Genomic DNA, 22555 nt, shown 5'->3' with positions numbered 1-22555 from the left:
CCATACAGACACTATGATGGGTGGGTAGAGAGAGCAGCATCACACAGCTGTCATCCCTGGAAGGTGCAGGTTGAACTTCTGCATGCTCCTGTCACCTAACTTTAGTAAGCCAAGGGACAGAAATGGAAACTGCATTCCCTCTTCTCCCTGAGCACCAGTCAAACTAAGAATAAAAAGCTAAGCATTCAGGTAAGAGTTTTGTGGTAGTTTTTCAGTGATACAAAATAGAGTTAATTCTCTTTTGATTGTCAGGTAAGAGATCAACAGCCTCAAATACACAGAGACAAGGAGTCAGAGGCAGGGTCCTCTAATGGATTCAGAACCTGGTTAGTTTCCTATTTCACACACAGAAAGGGCACATAATCAAGCCAGTGGAGGGGTTCGGAGTCCCACCTGCCTTTCATATCTTCCAAATTACTGAAGACAGCAGTGAACTGGAAGTGGAATATCTGGAAAGAAGTCAAGGCAAGGCTGTCCTTGTTGATCTTGGAGGTGACAAACTACAGACCACAATAAATTTTACAAAAAGCAGTTTACCCAGAGAGCCTGAGGGACATTGCTGACCAGTAAGTGGAAGCCCTTTTCTGCTATGAAATTCAAGAAGAACGGAATTTTCTCAAAATGTTCTCTCAAAATCATCTTTAATTGAGTAAGCAAAATGAACTGCCAACGGCGACTGTTGGCTCTCCTCATGAGAGAACCTCTGCGGACAAATGATGCTGGGACCACTGAAATCCGAAATCACATAGAGATCCATTCTTGGGTTACTCTGCTGGTCGAGAGTGTGTAGATGGGGTGGGCAGGAAGGGCGTAGAGAAAATAGAGTCCCAGATATACTCCCAACAGTTCAGGCCTCTGCTTCGCTCACTCTGTCAGTTTTCTGTTACAACTGCAGCCCAGGCACCATCACTGAGCAGCTCCAAACTACGGAAATGCATTCTTGCAGAGTTCTGGAGGCTCTGACTAGGAAGCCAAGGTGACCTTTGAGACTGAGGCTCTTCTTCATCTCTTCCCAGCTTCTGGCAGCCACCTTGGATTTGGTGATGTATGTTGTCACCCAAGGGTCTGAATACATCATCACTGGGTGACCTCAAGCACTTGTGTGTCTCTCTCTTCACATGTGATCTTAGAGGACTACAGTCATTCTGGGCTAGAGGCCACCTTCCTCTTGTTTGATCTCATTCTAATTTAATTTTATCTGTGGCTGTGTTGTTTCCTCATAAGCTCACATTATGAGGTCCTTGAAATTAAAATTTCATTGTATTTTTTGGGGGGCAGTGTCATAATTTGAATCATTGAATGGGTTCAGCTATTTATATAAAATGATAGTTCAAACTCAACTCATTGTTTCTCTCTCTCTCTTTCACACACACACACACACACACACACACACACACACACACACACACACCCCATGAAGATAAAGCTTTTTTGATTTATTCTAGTTTGGTGGCAGGGTGTTGGGTAGCAACATTACTGAATTGTGAAGCCAGAAGATACAGCCAGTATAACTGGAAACATTTATAACAGTGATTTCTAATGGATCGGTGATGTGTGCTTTCTTTCTATCCATAAGTAGACTTGTAAGTACTTTATACTCATAAGTACTAAGCCCACACATGTCTGATATCATATACTATATGCAGCTATATGACCATTTACTTGAAACTGCTAATTAGCAATCATTCTGATCCTCAGAACTCAGGAATCCAAATGAACAAAATCCCCTGAAAAATGCGGTGAGAGACATGAAGGAATCCTTTAGTGAACCAGTCTCTATCCTGAAAGCAAACTGCTTTGATGAGGTATGTAGGAAACTCTCATTACTCTGGGGAGAAAATGTAATCTGGGTATATGGACATACACATTATTTCACAGATGTAAGAGATGCTGCCTCCATATTCAGAGAAAAACGCCCTTGCTGAAGAGTGAAGCTGCACCTGGATGTTGTACTGAAAACAGAGGTTGGAGTTAGAGGGACGATTAAGGGTTAACATGACAGGGACTAGAAGCTGCTAAGAGAAGGGATATAGCTGTGGGGTGTGTGAACACAGCTGACTATGTACTTCTACCCAAAATCCCTGATGACATACGTAAGACATTCCTGTCTTTATATTCTAGCTTCTAATGCAGCTAATTGTAACAGATTAAATTGTAAAGCTGGTTCTAGCTAGAAGTTCCTGCTTATGAGGCCACCCCATAGACAAGGATCGGAGGCAACCAAGAAAGACTGTAGCTACATCTTGGTGTTAACTCTCTGACATGGTCCAGCAATGAGTTAATCTTGTATGTATGAGAACAAAGGGAGCTGGTACAATTGGCAGCACTTGAGACACCTATAACGTTGGAGGGTTGTGACACTAGTCACATGATGGCAGATAGTCAATAGTCAAGGAAACCGCTAACAGCACAAATCAGAGGTGGACAGACCCAGGCTTCAGCCACCCTTATCTGGGTGGGTATCAAATGCATAGACCAAGGAGTTCAATGGTTCTTCCTCTCTTGGAAATTCTTGAACTCTGGGAAGTTCCTCTCACTTTCCCTCAATTTCTCATTTTTCTGTAATTCTACTTAATAAAGGTTATTTCCACTGCAGAAGAGTCCTTGTCTTTGATTTTCATTCATTTGAGACACAAACTCAGAGCCACTTGTCTAAGGTTGATCTTTGTGACCTTTGAGGGACATCAGAAGCTTGGCTCAAGCACAGCTGGACTGAGAAAGGTTACACTGAGAAACTACTTAGCATCATTACTTCAAAAACTTCATATCTGGGAGGCTAGAGAGATGGCTCAGCAGTCAAGAGCATGTACTGCTCTTGTAGAGGACCTAGGTACAGTTCCTGGCTCCCACACAGCAGCTCAGAAGGATATTTCTGACACCTTCTTCTGGCCTCCACAGGTACTAGGTTCATACACAGAACATACATATATGCAAGCGAACTACTCATGCACATAAGAATAAATAATATGTCATTTTAAAACATTTTCTTAGATGACATAATCTATTTAAAAAATACCTGTAAGGAACCCAATTTCTGTTGTTCTATGAACTACACACAAGCTGAGATAGTGTATTCTCAGGTCATTGTGTCTGGGATAACTCAGAGGTCTTCTCCCTAGGTCCTTAATCAGGAGCCTATGGCTCATAAAGAAGAGGCCAGTGGGCCAGGGGTGTAGCTCAGTGGTAGAGAGTTTAGCAACTACAAGGTCCTACATTTCTGTCCAGCAACACACACTCATGTGCACACACACACACACACACACACGCACACACACACACACACACACACACACACACACACACACACACACACACACACACACACACACATGAAGCAGCAACAGCAAAGAGATAATGCTTCTGCCCATCACCTACCCACATAGCATTCAGGGTTCCCAGCTGACTTATCAGTTGGCATTTAGTCTATTGGCTCTCTCTTTCCTATACCATTGCATTAGGACATACCTATTGGGCTTTGGTAACAAAAGGCTTTTGAATTCTCAGGAAGCTTCAATGCCAAAGTAGGCAAAAACAACAGCTTTGCACATTGAAGTCATGAGGGCAACACTCTGTTTACTGCCCCTTGCTCTGTACCGGCCATGAAGCAAATGACAGTGTCAGAAGTCAACACTACCCAGAACCAAATGCAGCCCAGAAAACATGCTGGACTCAAATGAAAAAAGAGACAACCTGTGCCCTGTTGGAGCACCTTCATGTCATCTAGATGTAAGGAATGAGGAACTGGAAGATGCATGTGATAGTCCTTTACAGTGCTGGACAACTGTCTCAGGGACAGTTACCTGTACCCTGTACCCTGGTTACGTATGACTGAGACTGCCCCTTTTGGAGGCTATTCCTCATCCTGAGTCACACAGTGACTTTACCTAGGTGTGCCAATGGTCAGTAGAAGGCATAATGACAATGGTTTGTCTAGGGCTGCAGCATTCCCTATGAGTGATGACAAGTCCCTAATGTTTTCTAGAGGTCAGGTGGCTCAAGACTTGAGAACCTTTCAGGGTGACAAAAATATTATGCCACTACCAACTGGACCAAGGTAATAAGACATGCTTGGAGAGGTCAAAAGGGATAAAAACTTGACTGGGGAGGCACTGGCAGTGCATAGTTCTAGAGATAATGATACACCCCAACCAGTGCAGTTCTAGGTTCTCTGTGTAGAGACTAGATGCTAAGTGGAAGGCAGATGTATGCAATGAGGATCTGATGCCATGGGCTGTGCATGAACTCAGCATCCAATCTGAAGAGTGGACCCTCACAATTCTATTCTGTAGACTATGTGGGAACAAACTTGGTTCCCTATCATTCACTCAAAACAAGGGTGAAAATAGAATGTTTTTCCAGGTCAGTCCAAACCTAGATGTGCTCTGCTTCAAGTGGGAAAAGATGGCTTCATCCTACAGAAGGAAGGTGTGGCAGTTTGGACAGCTAGGATTTCCTCCCTATACTGTTGGTGGAGGGCATTAGACAGCACAGCATATGTTCCTTACCTTTGGAAGAAGATGGAGAAATAGGCAAGACTGGGGAGGTTGAGATATCAAATTTCAAAGTAATTTAAAACAATTGCAAAATTAACTTGGCCATATTATGAGAGAATGGATAATTAGAATATGTTCTAATGAAAAGAAAGATGACTTCAAATAGATTGTAGGTGTTTGGAACACCCACCACTATCTACAGAGGAGGCAGATGTGTGGGTCTCCCTGCTTCTTCTGAACTATGAAGTCCTCAATTCTTTCTCTTGACTGCCACTAGCTCACAAAACATATCACAGTTTGACATCTTGTAGACACTGAGGTTCTCAGGAGATGGAGAAAAGAAGAGGGAAACAGAGACATTCCACCTGGAGGGTCTAGACTCTTGTCTCTTAGTGATGCTTGCTGCTTTGAGCCCCTACACCAGTATCTGGGAGAAGGAGCTGATGCTAAAGTTGGGAAGGTGAACCTACTAAGGATCACAGTCCAAACTTATGGAAGATGCTAAGCTATGGATGTGTCTGCTGATTATGCATTCATCTGCTGTGCCACCCTTAAAGCATTTATTTTACTCCACTCTGTTCACTACAGTGGCTGAGTCTATAGAACTCCCTCATAGCTCCTCTCTTGGAACTCCTCATCCTTTATGCCTCTTCAAAAATAAAGAGACACATCTGGCCTTCCAGTGGGGTTACCTAGTACCTGGTGCACATCACATGAGATGATAACCTTTGCATCTTGAGACTTGTTAATCTTCAAGAGAAGATGCTCATAAGAAATCCATTGTTACTTTGTAGATTTTGCAGTCAGCCTTCATCATGGGAGGTACAGAGGCAAAAGTACTTCCCTCAGCTGTCAGTGCCCTGATGTCGTCTTGAAGAATAAACACTTAATGGCCCAGCAGCACTGGCTAAGAATTGTGGGAGAAAGTGCCCAGGGTCTTGTTTAGGAATTAGTATGGCTACATCCTTGCAGACAATATGCAAGGCTGTTGAACAATCTCAGAGATATGGGAATAACTCCTCCACATTCCAAACACATACTTCACCATGAGGTGAGACAGAAGAGGCACATGTTGCTGGGATGACAGTGAACAGTCACAAATGGACTGTGAACAGCGTGCTCACCCCATGTAGTCTTATTTTCCTTCTGAAACATCTTGCTGCATTCATGAATTGGTAATGACACCTTTGATGTCATTTTATGAATTATTTAATGATCTGAAGCTTCTCTATTGCAGACTTCTGCTTTCTTTGGTAGCTTTCTTGGAAAAAGAGAACTCAGAAGAAAAGGGGAAGACTCCATCAATTTGGGCTGTCTCATACAGACCTTGGCTTCCCACTGTACTTACCATGTTCAATGTCAAATTTGGCTTAGGAGAGGCTACTTACCAAGCCATGAAAAACCATGCTGCCTAGCCACATACCATGCAAAGTGCATTCATTTGTTGGCACTGTCTTGAAATAGAGATGGCTTTTCTCCATGCTCTCTTGAGTGACCTGACTTTGAGGAGCTGAAGAGGCAAGAAATAGCCAGGGGTGGGGGGGGGACTTCATTATTACTAGTGTTTGTAGGCTTTATATTGTTTGGAATGCATCTTGATTGTATTTCATTTATTCATTACTAAGAACAGGCCAGGCATTGTTGTAGGCACAACAGCCTTCTTTGGTCTGTTTTGCTTGATTTGAGAGAATTTAAGCTCTGAACACTCTCTATCTCTGTTTCCCTCTCCCTTCCCCTGTGTGTGTATGTGTGTGTACATGTGTGTGTGTGTGTGTATGCACGCACACATGCATGAGAGAGAGAGAGAGAGAGAGAGAGAGAGAGAGAGAGAGAGAGAAATAAATCAAAATCTATGCTCATTTATTGAGGATGAAAATATCAACCTTTATTTTCAGGATGGAAACATGCCAGGAGATACTCTGTTTTTTTGGCATACCCTCAGAGTGAAGGCTGGAATGGGAGTGAGACCCATGAAAACACTCAAGAATCCTGAAGAACAAACCCAGAAGCCTGGTTGGAGGGGAAGGATGCTGTTCTCATAGCCAAGCTGTGATATCAAGTCAGTGTGCACAAGCAAATGTGGAATGAGTATGGGATGAGGATATGATGTCTAAGATTGGATTAGAAAGAGACACAGCCAGGGGGACTGCAGCAGCACACTGGCTCCTGCAGAAGGCCTGCCTTGGCTACTCATCTCTTAGCCAGTTCCCTCCTGGAAGGGCATTTCGTGTTCTGGGATTTGAAGATGTTCACTCTCCAGGCAGCAGGACTGGACAGCATTCTGGACACACACACACACACACACACACACACACACACACACACACACACACACACACACACGGGAAGGGAGAGGGAAAGGGAGACAGAGACAGAGACAGTCTTTAGAGCTTTCATTCTCTCAAATCAGGCACCAATAACTGTCCTGTCCTGTCCTGTCCTGTCCTGTCCTGTCCTGTCCTGTCTTTTCCTGTCCTATCCTACCAGTGTTTATAAACTCAGGCAAGTGTGGGGAAGTATTTACCATCCAGATATAGCTTTAGAAGCTCAGGATACAGAGAACCATGAATGTTGGGGTGAATTAGAGATGTTGGAATGACACTGAACTACTCTTGGGGCTTTTCATTTGGGGTTCCTTTAGGTTGGTGTTAGAGGACATTGTTAAGCTGTTCTGTTGTATGTTTCTAACACTTTTCCTTCAGCAGAGCAGTATATTTGGGGGTGAAATAGGTTCCCCAGATCCTATAGGTATCTGCCAAAGAAGGGCCAGCTCCTTCTGAAGGAGATTCCAGGTTGGGTAGTAGACAAAGCCCCTGAAGAGGGTGAAGTCACTGGAACTCCAAAGCAAGTCTTGAGTAGGGCAAAGACTTAGCATAAGTACCTAGCAACCAGCATGTCACTGCCCGGCCTCTTTGAGATTGTTTCTCTTCATGGGCTTATTCCATGCCCAGGAACAATAATGTTCCCTTCAGAAGCTTTATAATCTGATTCCCCCTTTGCTTCAAATGTATAATGTATCTCAGCACTTTAAATTTAATAGAGGAAAATTTAATAGGCCCACCAGCTGTATGCAAAAATCATCAATGCTGCATTTATTTAGGAAAGTGATGCAGGCTCACTGAATATGGTAGAGAAATAATAAAGCATGCTTCGCTGGGGACTTTAAGAATTTATAGGAAAATTAACTTCTGGTTTCATTCTCATCTTGGCTAAGGAATAATAACATTCTGTTAATACACTTATGCATTTCTGCAACTTTATGCCCTCAGCTTGATTGCAGATTATCGGGTTTCACAGCATGGAGAAGGGTGAGGATAAATGAGGTGATGAGGATGGCTGTCGCCACATTTCTGAGAGCATGGGATGGATAAGACATATCTGGTGAGGTGGCCACGTTGTGCATGTGGAGATGTGGCTACCCATTATCAACAGCACCATCTTTCTGGGTCAACACTTTTATGCATATATTTGAGGACTCTCTGTATTAAAAAAAAGTTTCAGAGTAGAAATAACTGGAAATAGCTCAGTGATAGAGTATTTGCTGGGAATGTACAAGGCCTGGTTTAGTCTTAAAAAAAGGAGGGAATGATATGGGGGAAAATGCAAAGAATTCATAGAAAATTCCTGATGTGTATGTAAACCAGTGTTTGCTTGGGACATCTTGCTATTGAGATGTAAAATGGATAATGTGATAATTAAAATGTTCTCGCTCAAGTTTAGAAGCTTCTGGAAGCAAATTGATAACAGAAAAAAAATTCCCAAGCACAACTTCATCCACCGATAGATGCTTGCGTGGGATAATAGCAATAAGATCCTTCTGATAGAATATTTTTCTACATCTGGTCCTGAGGCTGGAAAAATCAACAGGATTGTGTTTGTCTTGGGGCTAACATTTTTCACAGTCAAAAACGTTTCTAGGTTTGACCTTTTTCCTCTACACAGTGATATTTAGGGAAATTCTACAAAGAATCTTTACACCATAACTTGTGAAAATAACAATTTATTTTCTTTGGTACTTTTTCTTCTGAGCCAGATGATATTTTGCCTTCAAATATCTCTCCTGGGGAGATCTGGTGACTTCTGGGTACATGTTTGGTTGCTCTGAGCTGCTATGGAATGATTGTGACTGGTGTGCAGAGAAATGGAGACACTCAAATGTTTCTAAACACCCCGTAATATATATATATATATATATATATATATATGTATGTATATATATATATATATAGTGCAGCAGAGAACAGCTCAGGGCAAAATATTAATAGGGCCATGTCAGGGCCCTCCAGAATCCTGCTAAGCTGGGCATGATGCTACTTATCAGTTCTGTTGTGCTAGCCACTGGAAGTGTGAGCACCATTTTAGCTCAGGAGCTCAAGTGTAGCCTGGACAGAGAGAGATAGGGAAGGAGGAGGAACAGGATGGGGTGGAAAAGGAAAGAAGTTTCCTATTATACAAATCCTCTCTCTAAAGTACACCATGCTCTCTACATGCATTTCTGAAGACATAGTCTATGTCATCAACAATTAAAAACTCACCATCTTGAGCCATCATTTCAAAGAAACTATCACTGCAATGACTGACAACAGAAACTTTGATACTTTTCACTGACTGTAGGATCAAAACTGCCATAGATGAGGTAAGGATATCCAGATACAGAGGGTGTCCACTCACCTCTGAAACAGGACCTGGCTGTACGCATCCAGAACATGGGCATGGGTGTGGAGTAGAATGGTGTTGTAGCCCACGAGTGCCACCATCATGATTAACATTTTTAACTCATAGTTCACCCTCAGGAAAACGGAGCAGGAGATCAAGCCCAGGATGCAGCTGTATATGAAGTACTGGGCCAGGAAAAGAAGATGGAAAGACAATCAATGGAAACCCTAACCGGTTAAATGTGGGGACACCATTTATAAGTATGGTCAACATGAAAGTTGGATGAGGAGGGTGGGTGCCTGAGTGTGCTTGATTTGTGAGAAACATGGAATGCAGGACACTGGTACACTGCATCTTAGTCCACAGGAAATGGTAGGTCCGCCCACTTCCTTGACCTTCTCCTCTGTCTATCATATGTAGCAGGCATTGGAGAGCCCTGGATTCAGCCATACCTCCATCACTCATTTTCAGTGCAGTGACTATTGGCTAGTGACATCATCATCTTCCCTGTACAGTGAGTGTCATGACACCATTTTTATAGATGTCTACAAAGAACAGATGCAGGAAGCCTAGAATCCAAGCCCCACAGCCAAAGCAGGCATGCCAAAGGAAGAGGTCAACATTTCTGAGTGTTTTCTGTTGCTGCATCATGGGACTTTTAAGAACCGGGAGCTGGATTTCTATTCCAGCATTCCCAGGGTAGAAAGAGCATGGCAGAAAGGGCAAGAGTCTCAGCTCAGTGGACTGGACTGGTTCGTAAAGCATCAGTTGTGATTTCATCACAGTGACATGCCATTTGTTAATTCATGCCTCCGCTAGAACATTCCCATGAGGCTACATGGCCGATAGTTACTGATATTAACTCATGAGTCCTGCTTTCACAGAAGAAAAAAGTTGTAGGGGCTACCGCACAAGGTTCTTCTTTATAACAGGGCTGCTCAATTGTGTGGAGGCATTGTGCAGACAGAGGGCAAATGCTTTACTACAGAGAACTTGCGTCTCACATTCTTGTTTTCAAAGGAGACAGAAATTCCTACCCAATGATACAACTGGGTCACTCTAGCAGAAGTTACAGTTTTCCTTGTATGGCCACTCTCCACCTGTAAGTATTCATCACTGATTATTCACTGTTGGTTCTTCATTGCTCTGACCACCACAAAAACCAGAAAGAGGCAGAGGGCCATGATAGGCTTACTCAGGCCAGCATGGAGAACAGACATAAGAGAGATGTGAACTCTTAAGTAGTGAAGCCATTCTCTCCTAACAGTGGGTGTCTTGAAATCAGCCTTGATTACATCTTAGGTAGATTGCCAAGTCAGCCTTGGTGGGCTTTTGTGGACTTGTGGATACAATATGCTTTTGCACTTCCTTGCCTAGGCTAGCCTATTGGTGGACTAACAATTCTGTTGTGAACCCCAGGAGACCTGAACGGAATGTTGATAGCAACTTGATAGGATTAATTTGGTTCATTTGAAGCTAACAGAATATGGGGCTCACATTCATGATTGTTTTTCATTTGGTTCTTTTTAGTCTCAGTGATCCACCTTTGTATTTTTTCACAAGAATATTAACGCATAATAGATTTAGAAATTGAAAGAACAAAGCAAAATGAAAATAGGGTTTTTACAGGAAGAGTTCATGAGGTGCTGACTTGTAGCCTGGTGGTTCCTTACTCAGATAACACAGGGATTCCCAAGCTGCTCTTCAGAGCTGTGAGGGTGCTCTAGGAGCTGAATATGGCGGGGTGCCTACCTGGGGTTCTGGGCCTAGCTGATTCTCACAGCAGCCCATTTCAATAAGGAAGGAACTTCTACACCTTCCTTCTGCCACTTAAAGGAGTGCTGGAAATAATGCCAACCACCTCAGAGAACTCACAGGCAGAGAAAGTGCAACAACGCAGAAAACTCATGTGGAGATTATACACAGCAACACAGAGAACTCTCAGGGAGATTGTAGACAACACACAAAGAATTTCCATTGAGACAATACACAACACAGTCAGTTCAAAACAGTGCCTGGCCCAAAGCTACATAAAATTTATGTTTTTGTTACAGGGATATTAAAATTTTGTCATTATTTGTAAAGACTGGCAGCCTTCATAAGTGGTAATTTAAAAAGGGTTTTGTTGTTGTTTTATGAAAGTTATCAGCCAGAAACCTGTGATGTTAGAGTCAGAAGTATACTAAATGACACATATAAAAATAAGAGTGTCTAATGATCCCTAGTATCTATAGTCACCTAATACTAACAATAATCTATGTGCTTTTCCATGCTCCCTACATAATTTACTACAGGTGTTATTTTAAAATCTTGTGTTCATATTTCTTGAGATAGCTTTAAATAATACTATTTGGTAATTTACTATGAATCTATGCTACTGAATGTTTTTTTAATCAGATTTTTAAAAAAGGCTTATTTATTTATTTTATGTATGTACACTGTTGCTCTCTTCAGAAACACCAGAAGAGGGCATCGGATTTCATTATAGATGATTGTGAGACACCATGTGGTTGCTGGGAATTGAACTCAGGACCTCTGGAAGATCAGTCAGTGCTCTTAACCGCTGAGCACTAGCCCCACTGAATGCTTCTTAAGTATCTCATTTAAATGCTGAGTTTAATTCTATTCTGTGGTTATAACACAATCAATTTTTAAAAAATTGCTTTTTTCCCCCACTTTCAGTTTTTCTCGCTTATTATGTAAACAGTTGGACCAAAAGCCTTTGTGGGTAAACTGTTCAATCTTTAAAATTAATTCACAAACTTAAGCTTTCAGTGTAAGGAATTCATGTGGTTTTGTATTTAAAATACTAAATGTGTTGACAAATTATTTTGTTATTACTGCAGCTTTTATAATTATTAAAATTATTATTAAGAAGAATTATGTCCTGCCCAGTAGTAACTGGGACTTTCTTTCTCAGAACTTCCCTATTTCCTTCGTTCTAAGACTTCCTATAATAAAGGTTTAGAGATACATGGTCTTGCAAAAATGCTCAAATAGTTCCCCTGATTCTCACATGAGTGAATCTGCTGAGGCAGAAACCATGGTGTTTCCCAGATCTTCTGGCCTTTTGACCTGCAGAATCCCTCATGTGGTTTACTATATAGGTGGGACATGTCAGTGTGGTTTATATGTAGGTAGGACATGCCAGTGTAGGGTTCCTTCACAGAACCTGCTTTCTGAGGACTTATGATTGGGATGAAAGGCTAAATGAGGTGTTGTCTGAGACCAATAACCTTGCATCGCTTAGGATGATATCACAGGAAAACAGCAAAGTACCGTTAGGTTCAACTTTCTTACCGGGAGGAAAAACAAGTTTCGAGCATGAAGAATCGACGCCTGGTTATCCGGGACAGAAACGTTTGCATTTGATGTATTGGCAGTGGGAAGGGTTGTCTCCTCAGAGTTGCTCAGGAAAAACTGAAAGAGAAATGGTTTTTTTTTTCAGTGAATTATTAGAGATCGGATGAAACAAGGAGCAGGTGAGAGCAGCATTTATTAATGACTTCCTATGTGCAGTCAGCAAACAATCTAAGTCTCTACTCTTGTCAGTGATGGCAGCTCTCAGCTTCTTGACACTGTGGGGTGTTCCAGTCCATAAGTAAGTAACCATTACAGTCTCCTTCAATACAGAAACTCCTTCAAGCCTGCTGTTGATGAAAACAGAAGCAACTAAATCAAAGGAAGGCTTGCTAAGTCAATGTCATCACATACGGAGATAGTCAACCCTCCTCACAGAATTAGAGATGACAGAACTGACTTCAGTCTTTGCCATCTTGGTTCAAACATTCAATGAGTCAATAAACCGAAAGAAGACAGTTGCCATCTGCCACATTTACCTATAGCCATATTTACCTATAGCCACATTTGTCTACAGCTATATCTGCATATAGGCACACTTGCATACTTTATTTGTGATCCTTTGTCCTCTCAGATGACGGGTAAGAGGCTACAAACTTGAGCTCTTAGAAAGGTAGGCAGAATTAACAATAAGCATTCATATCAGCATCCAGAAGCAAAGGGCCAACACGTTTGAAAGGCAGGACAGTCTCCTTGTCAGCAGCACAGGGAGGCTATCCACAGCCACCACCCTTCTCAGATAGTCCTGAATATATCTGTCCCATCTTTGGTAAGCAGGACAAGGGGAGCTGAGCCTAGAGAAGCCAATGAAGGGGCTGCCTACTACTGGCTGAGAAAACAAAGCAAAGGAAAGCTCTCTTGTACCAGAAGGGCCATGACAGCAATAAGTAAACAAGAATGGTGAAGACAGCAAGCAATATGAGATAAGCTGAATACAGAAGGACATCATGTGTGATTTCATTCATCAGAACATCTGCAACAGGCAAATCCCTAAGGATAGGAAGGCAGATGTGTAGAGGGCAGGGAAGAGAGGACCAGACAGTAGAGATGGCTGGCTTGCTTTTCAAGTGTAATTAATGCCATGGAATTGCACATGGAAAAGTGGTTAAATCAAGTGTTTTATGTAACATTTTATTCAATAACAAATACATTTAAGAAAGATTAATTTAATTTTATGTCTGTTGAGTGGTTCACCTGTGTGTTTATATACATGCATGTCTGATGCATGCAGAAGACAGAAGAGAGTGTTAGATGTTCAGGAAATGGGGTTAAAGATAAATGCGTTGCCATGTGTGTTGGAGAAGTTAAAACTGGATCCTCTGCAAGAGCAGCAAGTCCTCTTAGCCAATGAGCCATCACTCCATCCCTGACAACAAATAGCTTTAAAATAGAAAAAAATCTTTGTTACACACCCAGGAGACATGGAAGGAGTAAGAGCAAGGGAAGCAAATGGGAGAGTGATATAATTATACTTTAATTAAAGATAGAAAAAGAAAAGCCCTCTTTACCTCGTCCTAAAGAGGGAATTCAAGTATCATAGAGATTATACCTGAGAAGCTGACAATGACTTTTTAGCAAATGAAATGTTCTGCCAGAAAACCACTTAAATTTCCTTTAGTGCACACACACACACGTATCACCCTTTAATAGACACAGAGCTACTGTTCTTGTTGATATATGGGCCCATTCCCGGGTCAGCCTCACTGGGCTAATGCAAAGAAGTACACAACTTGGGAAGGAAGGGATCAAGGAGTTGGTTACAGTGTTCCAAAAGGCAGTGCCTTATGTAGGAAGCTAAGTAGGATGGACATTTGGAAGGAGGGCCAGATAGGAAGACACAGACACAATGAAGGGAGCAGGTAACTAGGTTTTGCTTGTACCCCAGTGGAATGTAGCATTTTCTCTGAGGGAGGGAGAGAGAGAGAGGGAGGGAGAGAGGGAGGGAGGGAGGGAGGGAGGGGGGCAAGGAAAAGGGAGCCCATCTCCTGGTGTCCAGTCTATTCTGTTCATTCTTTCCCAAAGAGCCCAGTGTTCCTGGGCACCAGCTGCATAGGAGAGCCAGGAGGCTGGAACTAGGGATTAGTGCACATGGAAGGCTTGTCTCTGTAAATCCCCATGCAACCATAGGCAGGGCCAGTCAAACAAGTCCTTCTGTGATTAATACAAACTCCTGGGACAGTTGTAAAACTACCTAGGTAAAACTGCTGCGGTTTTATACACAATGTCAGCTTTTAAACCACTTTATGGTTTTGCTTTGGTATAACCACAAGAAACCCTATACATGGAAGAGCCAATGGAGGGTCAGTAAACATGGTGCCCATTCAACTTGGGAGGATGGCACACTGCTGGCTTCCCAGCTCTGTGTGGTTTGAGGGGAGAGGTGACAGCTATGCAGCTCCATCCTTATCCTTCCAAAAGTTGCTTAGGATGAGGCACAGGACCCTTCTTCTCGTTCACTGCCTTCCTTCTCCATCAACTTTGCATGTCTTCTGGCACTCTTCCCTTACCTGGCAGTAGGATTGATTCTTCCATGTCAAGAAAGAAGAACACTGCAAGAGTTCTGGTACTGAAGGCAAAATTGTTCTCTCTACATGGATCACAGTCATGGTGGGAAAGTTTGTGTCAAACATGTCTACTTGGTCAATTACTACTAATATTATTACTTGTCTGCTTCTCAATTATTATTATCTTAATTTGAATACATGTAGTTTTCAAATCAAATGTGCCCCAGTTATAATCTTTTATAAAAGAGTAGTTGATAAATCTTGGTTGAGTAAGGTCACACTACATTTTATGAAAAGAAATAGTTTTGTTTTATAGAGTTGTCTACTTATCTCATCATTAATTATCTACTCATACAGTAATGAATATGAAGAATACACTTCCTCCAATGTGTAGGAAAACAAAGAAGACGAAAAGAAGTCATCAAAGAGACATTTTCCAATTCACTCTCATGCTAGTTGCGTCATTCATCACAACTGCCATCTTGGGAAACAACCTGGATTTGTTACTACTGATAAATGAGTAAAGAAAATGCAGCATATGACACAGAGATATTATGTAGTCTTAGGGGATCCTGCTATGCACGACTCTGGAGGACATTATGCTAATTGAATAAAGCCAAGTACAGACAGAAAACTATTACCTGATCTCGCTTGTATGTGGAGTCACAAAAAGTTGATGACACAGAATGGTAGTTACCAAGGGCAAGAAGGTCAGAGAATGCTCAAAGGATAAAAATTACAGTTGTGTAGGATGTGTAAATTTAGAGCTCCAATTCATGGTAGAAGCACAGAGTACTGCATAATTTGAAAACTAGCCAAAAGCTTAGATTTTAGGTCTACACACACACACACACACACACACACACACACACACACACACACACACACATGAACGCACCCATACACACACACACACACGCGCGCACACACATGTACTCACTTGCATTCAGTAAGTAGGGAAGGGGATATACACCCTAAACTGCTTACTCACAGTAATTATTTTACTGTCTATATGCACACCAAAATATCATGTTCTACAACTCAAATTTATATAGTAATACGGAAAAAAAGTGTTTTTCTCAGTTGTTTTTGAAAATGGTGTCTCACATAGCCCAGCCTGCCCCTGAACTTACTATATAGCCACAAATGAGTTTGAGCTTCTGATCCTCCTGCCTCCCCATCACACTATCGTGCACATTTATCACTGTGCTTGATTCAGGGGGATTGACTCCAGGGCCTTCTGAGTGCTAGGTAATCACTCTAGCCTGAAACTCATTATTGAGTGTGTGGACATCCTATTCATTGTTGAGTTTCTATAGTTTGTATGTGGTGTTGTTGGCAGTGAAGGTCAGCTTCCCGGAAAAGTGTCGACTCACTGACTCTACCCACACTGGTGAAGTCAGGTGCAGGGTGAGCAGGACCTGCAGTAACATTCTTCTGGTAACTTAATACCACCTTGTGACCATAGAAATGACTCAAAACTTCAGCCATAGCAGCCTGCTGTCCTCTCTAGGCTGTTCCTCTGCCTATCCCTCCATGGTGGACTTTACTTCTGACCTCGATACTTTTGTAGATTGCTGATTTGAGTTCTCTATAGTACGCTCTCCTGGGGAGCAGGACTAATGCATAAATACAGGTTCCAAGCTGAACACAAGGAGCCAATTTTTTGCTTTGTCCTTTTTAAAATTTAATTTAATATTTTACATATTCACTTTACATCCTGCTCACTCCCCCCTCCTTGTCACCCTCTCCCACAATCTTTTCCCCTTCCCCCTCCCATTCTCATCCGATAGGGTGGGACCCACTTGGGTATTCCTCCACCCTGGCTCCTCGAGTCTCTTTGAGGCTAGGCGCTTCCTCTCCCACTGAGGCCAGACAAGGTAGGCCAGCTAGATAAACATATCCCACATATAAGAACAGCTTTTTGGATAGCCCCCTCTCCAAATGTTTGGGACCCACATGAAGACCAAGCTGCACGTCTGCTATATATGGGCCTAGGTCTAGCCTGTGTATATTTTTTGGTTGGTGGTTCAGTCCCAAGGCTTCAGGTTAGTTTACTCTGTTGTTCTTCCTCTGGAGTTCCTATTCCCTTCAGGGCCTTCAATCCTTTCTCTGTACAACCACTTTGGAAATCAATTTGGCAGTTTCTCAGAAAACTTGGAATTGTTCTATATCAAGACCCAGCTACACCACTCCTGGGCATATACCCAGCCTTAAAAACCCCACTTCCTCCTGCCCCCTGACTAATGGTTTACTGCCCGTCCATTGCTTTGTTTTTCTTTTTTTTCTTTTTCTTTCAGGATGAGTTGCTTGTTCCTTTACCCAGCCAGCAGTCTCCCATCTTCCACTGTGAACTCCTGGGAGCCAGAACATGCCTTGGATTCTGAGCAGCAGAGCAATGTTTGAGACATAGTCTTACATATACTCTTACATATACTCTTACATATACTCTTACATATTTATACGCAACTTTTTGTTTTGGAATGAGTGCTTTCTAACTTATGGGGGACTACATTAAATTATTCATTATTAATATCCTGTGTATAATCTGTTACCATAGTCTCACTCTGTGCTTCTACAAAGAAAGAATTGTTTAAGATAGTGCCACATTTTGTCCCCAGCCACTAGGGAAGTCTGAAATATATACCATGCCAAAGTGCCTTTTCATAATTGTCCTGGTTAGTCTTTATGATAACTTGAAACAAACTAGAGTCATCAGACAGAAAGAAGCCTCAATTGAAAGAAATGTCTTCACAAGATGGAGTGAATGGATTGGGCTATAGGCAAGCTTGTACATATTTTATTAATTAGTGACTGATGTGGAGGACTCCAGGCCATGGTTTGTGGTACCATTCCTGGACAGGTATTCTGGATTCTCATGAGGAGCAAGACAGTAAGCAGCACTCCTTCATGGCCTATGAAACTGCTCCTGCCACCATGTTCCTGCTCTATTTACATTCCTGTCCCGACCCCCTGCTTTGATGAACTATGATGTGGAAATGTAAGCAAAATAAACCCTTTATTCCAAGTTGCTTTTGGTCCTGTGTTTCATTGCAGCAATAGTAACCCTAATGAACACAACAGTCATGATGATGATGATGATGATGATGACATTCGGGTACCAATAAGATGCATCCCAGGAACAATGATGCCCAAGGGTTCTTTTGGGGGAAAACACAGAATGATAATATGGGAACCAAATCAATGACCCATACAAAGCAGCTCTTTCCTTAAACAAATGGCAGCAGGAGTTTGAGGCTGGATTCAACAGGCAGCAGGCAATCAGTGTCACAAAGATTTTATAGGCAAGTTTGCAAAACTACAAGACATACAGCTGAAGAGGTAACTCAGCAGTTAAGAGTACTAGCTGTTCTTCCAGAAGACTCAGGTTTGATTCCTAGCACTTGAATGGTAGTTCTGTAGATAACAGCTCTCTGAAACTCCACTACCAAGAGATCCAATACCCTTTTCTGGTCTCTGCAGGGACAAGGCATGAATGTGGTAGATAGATATACACAGAAGCCAAACATCCATATATATACCAAATCAAACCAAACAACCAATGAACAAATCAACTGATCAAATGACCAACTAACCAACTCAACCTCCAAGGCAGGCCACAAATGAAATGACCTGTTCAAAGCAAACCTTGGCCCAGCCCAGAGGCTTACCATGTTGAACACAGCCATGGTTAGTATGATAGCCGTGGTGACGATTGTGAGGGAGATCCGTGGCCATGGGCGGTTGGCGATGATGCCTGATGATTTCAAAAGCCACATGAGAGAGGTGGAGGCCTTTTTGCTGCATTGCTGTGAGGAAAGATGAAGAAGAAACACACTGCTGCTTAGTGTATTCTCTGAAGTGTAAAATGGTGGTGTTTAAAACCACAAGAAACACTAACATTTCTCCAAGATTAAACAAATGGATTCTATCTCTCTCTGAGGACCCATACCAAGTCACAACCTCATTAAAATTATGTTGGCTGTCAAATTAAGAAGAAATTAAGTGTTTATGACAAAGGTTTGGTGTTATTGTGTGTCTTTTCAGATAGACCTGAAATTATGATTTTAGGTAATTTTGGCAGAGGAAAAATTTCAGTTTATTTTGTACTCTGGGGATGTACTAAATGGATCTCTCATCTAAAACAGTTACTATACATTTAGTTGATTTATGGAGAAAACTGGTCAACTTATCTCACATTCCTTTTAATGCTACAGCAGGTAATCATAAGAGCAGATTCAGGATGTAGACTGAGTTTGCTGACTAACAGAATCTACAGATAAGATACTCAATGGTGGATGGCTTCCTATTATGCTGTTGGTGGCTCATTCTTCCACAGAAAAGTTCTCTATAAAACATTTATTTCAAACATTCTTCTCTCTTTCTCTGAGATCCATGGAATTTCACCAGGTGATCCATGTGATCTTGGACTAGGAACCAGGCATTGGTGCCTTGTGGGTAGGTGCCTGGTGGGTAGGTGCCTGGTGTATCTCAGTGAGCATACAACTAAGTCATGACAATGACTTCCTCCCTGAGAGCCACCGATAGTCAATACTCCCTGATCTGTGCTGTGTTGCTAGACCTAGTCATCTGAGGGCCAGTATAGGCAGCTACAGCTGCTTTAAGTCATGGGTCCCAGAAGCCAGCATTCCATATCCTCTTCCTCATCATCTGGCCCCTACATTCTTTCTTTCCACAATGATCCCTATGCCTTATCAATGTTGATATAAATGTCCTGTTTAGGGCCAAGCACTCAGTCACCACTTATTTGCATCACCTTGATCAGCCATTTGCCTTTGCATGAATTCTGAAAAGCAACTGTAGGGAGGAGAATGAAGAGATGGAGAGGGGATTAGAGAGAGTAGGGCTATAGTAATTGGAATAATTTTTAATTTTTAAAGTTATACGTATTTATTTGATGTGTGTCCATACATGGAACCAGAGGTCAGAGGACAACTTGCAAGAGGGAGCTAGTTCCCATAGTTAGAACTTCTGCATCGGACGTGGTGGCCAGCACCTTTACCCACTGAGCCAAATGCCTTTACTTACTAAGCCATCCTCCTGGCCCCCAGTTTCCATGATTTTGACTATTTTGAACACCTTGAATATGTGGAATCTTACATTTGCTCTAGTTTATTTCACTCAAAAATGATTCCCTAAAGCTCACCATGCTGTAGATGTTCCTTCTTTGTCAAGGCAGAGTAAATCCCATTGAAAGTACATAGTATACCTTTTTTTATTGAAGTAGACATGGGGTGCTCCCACCCCATGCTAAATGAGCACAGCTATTGAAGATCCCTTACTACAGAAAGGAATCAGGATTGTTACGGAATGGGAGTAGATGTTCCATCGCCATCTTCCATGGGTCTTGCACTGCTACGTGGTGTTTCAGAGATGCTCTTTCATTCACTTCTGAATGGACAAACCACTGTGGACCTCACCTCAGTGTGGGTAAGAGTATAGAGCACAGAGAGCTCCAGCCAAGAATGAGTCACATGATCACACGAGGATGGTGTACTTTAATATGACAAGCAATATCTGAAGAATTCTCCAGGGAATCTCTAGGAGGCAGATGTCAACCTTTCTAATAGAGACCAGCCCTATGAGAAAGGGCTCTGGAAGCAGAACCCCACTCCCACCCCCACCCCAACCCACCCTGTGGATTGTTGTCTATATGCAGGTGAAGGCAGGCACAAGATAAGACAAGGCCTATGATCCGACAGTGAAAAAGTAAGGCAGGCATAGACTTTTGGAGAGGAGAGAGAGGGAGAAGGAGGAGAAGAATCAAGATGGAGGGGGGAAGGACAACCCAGATCTGTATGCCTTTAAAGGGCCACATGTAGTTATGAATATTTCATAAGGGATGGATTTTTTTTTATTAACTTGAGTATTTCTTATATACATTTCGAGTGTTATTCCCTTTCCCGGTTTCCGGGCAAACATCCCCCTCCCCCCTCCCCTTCCTTATGGGTGTTCCACTCCCAACCCTCCCCCCATTGCCGCCCTCCCCCCTAGACTAGTTCACTGGGGGTTCAGTCTTAGCAGGACCCAGGGCTTCCCCTTCCACTGGTGCTCTTACTAGGATATTCATTGCTACCTATGGGGTCAGAGTCCAGGGTCAGTCCATGTATAGTCTTTAGGTAGTGGCTTAGTCCCTGGAAGCTCTGGTTGCTTGGCATTGTTGTACTTTTGGGGTCTCGAGCCCCTTCAAGCTCTTCCAGTTCTTTCTCTGATTCCTTCAATAGGGGACCTATTCTCAGTTCAGTGGTTTGCTGCTGGCATTCGCCTCTATATTTGCTGTATTCTGGCTGTGTCTCTCAGGAGCGATCTACATCCGGCTCCTGTCAGTCTGCACTTCTTTGCTTCATCCATCTTGTCTAATTGGGTGGCTGTATATGTATGGGCCACATGTGGGGCAGGCTCTGAATGGGTGTTCCTTCAGTCTCTGTTTTAATCTTTGCCTCTCCCTTCCCTGCCAAGGGTATTCTTTTTCCTCATTTAAAGAAGGAGTGAAGCATTCACATTTTGATCATCCGTCTTGAGTTTCGTTTGTTCTAGGGATCTAGGGTAATTCAAGCATTTGGGCTAATAGCCACTTACCAATGAGTGCATACCATGTATGTCTTTCTGTGATTGGGTTAGCTCACTCAGGATGATATTTTCCAGTTCCAACCATTTGCCTAAGAATTTCATAAACTCGTTGTTTTTGATAGCTGAGTAATATTCCATTGTGTAGATGTACCACATTTTCTGTATCCATTCCTCTGTTGAAGGGCATCTGGGTTCTTTCCATTTTCTGGCTATTATAAATAAGGCTGCGATGAACATAGTGGAGCACGTGTCTCTTTTATATGTTGAGGCATCTTTTGGGTATATGCCCAAGAGAGGTATAGCTGGATCCTCAGGCAGTTCAATGTCCAATTTTCTGAGGAACCTCCAGACTGATTTCCAGAATGGTTTTACCAGTCTGCAATCCCACCAACAATGGAGGAGTGTTCCTCTTTCTCCACATCCTCGCCAGCATCTGCTGTCACCTGAGTTTTTGATCTTAGCCAATCGCACTGGTGTGAGGTGAAATCTCAGGGTTATTTTGATTTGCATTTCCCTTATGACTAAAGATGTTGAACATTTCTTTAGGTGTTTCTCAGCCATTCGGCATTCCTCAGCTGTGAATTCTTTGTTTAGCTCTGAACCCCATTTTTTAATAGGGTTATTTGTTTCCCTGCGGTCTAACTTCTTGAGTTCTTTGTATATTTTGGATATAAGGCCTCTATCTGTTGTAGGATTGGTAAAGATCTTTTCCCAATCTGTTGGTTGCCGTTTTGTCCTAACCACAGTGTCCTTTGCCTTACAGAAGCTTTGCAGTTTTATGAGATCCCATTTGTCGATTCTTGATCTTAGAGCATAAGCCATTGGTGTTTTGTTCAGGAAATTTTTTCCAGTGCCCATGTGTTCCAGATGCTTCCCTAGTTTTTCTTCTATTAGTTTGAGTGTGTCTGGTTTGATGTGGAGGTCCTTGATCCACTTGGACTTAAGCTTTGT

At 42.4% G+C, this 22555-nt stretch overlaps 1 protein-coding gene across 5 annotated transcripts in view; it reads right to left on the bottom strand.

Moving 5' to 3' along the window:
• Adcy2 (adenylate cyclase 2) overlaps positions 1–22555 on the bottom strand; it is a 446592-nt gene that overhangs the window by 53269 nt on the left and 370768 nt on the right. For 3 of the 5 annotated variants that reach the window (NM_031007.3, XM_039092038.2, XM_039092037.2), the window contains 3 exons: positions 18685–18822; positions 12450–12569; positions 9165–9334 (listed from right to left, as the gene is read on the bottom strand). In NM_031007.3, the coding sequence (NP_112269.2) occupies positions 9165–9334; positions 12450–12569; positions 18685–18822 (428 nt within the window). Of the gene's footprint in view, positions 1–717; positions 6775–9164; positions 9335–12449; positions 12570–18684; positions 18823–22555 lie in introns of those variants that run through there. The other 2 variants (XM_039092044.2, XM_039092032.2) reach the window with 2 other exon arrangements.

Source organism: Rattus norvegicus, chromosome 1, assembly GCF_036323735.1.
Source record: "Rattus norvegicus strain BN/NHsdMcwi chromosome 1, GRCr8, whole genome shotgun sequence".
Taxonomy (NCBI): Eukaryota; Metazoa; Chordata; class Mammalia; order Rodentia; family Muridae; genus Rattus; species Rattus norvegicus.
This window is presented reverse-complemented; position numbering and strand designations above follow the sequence as displayed.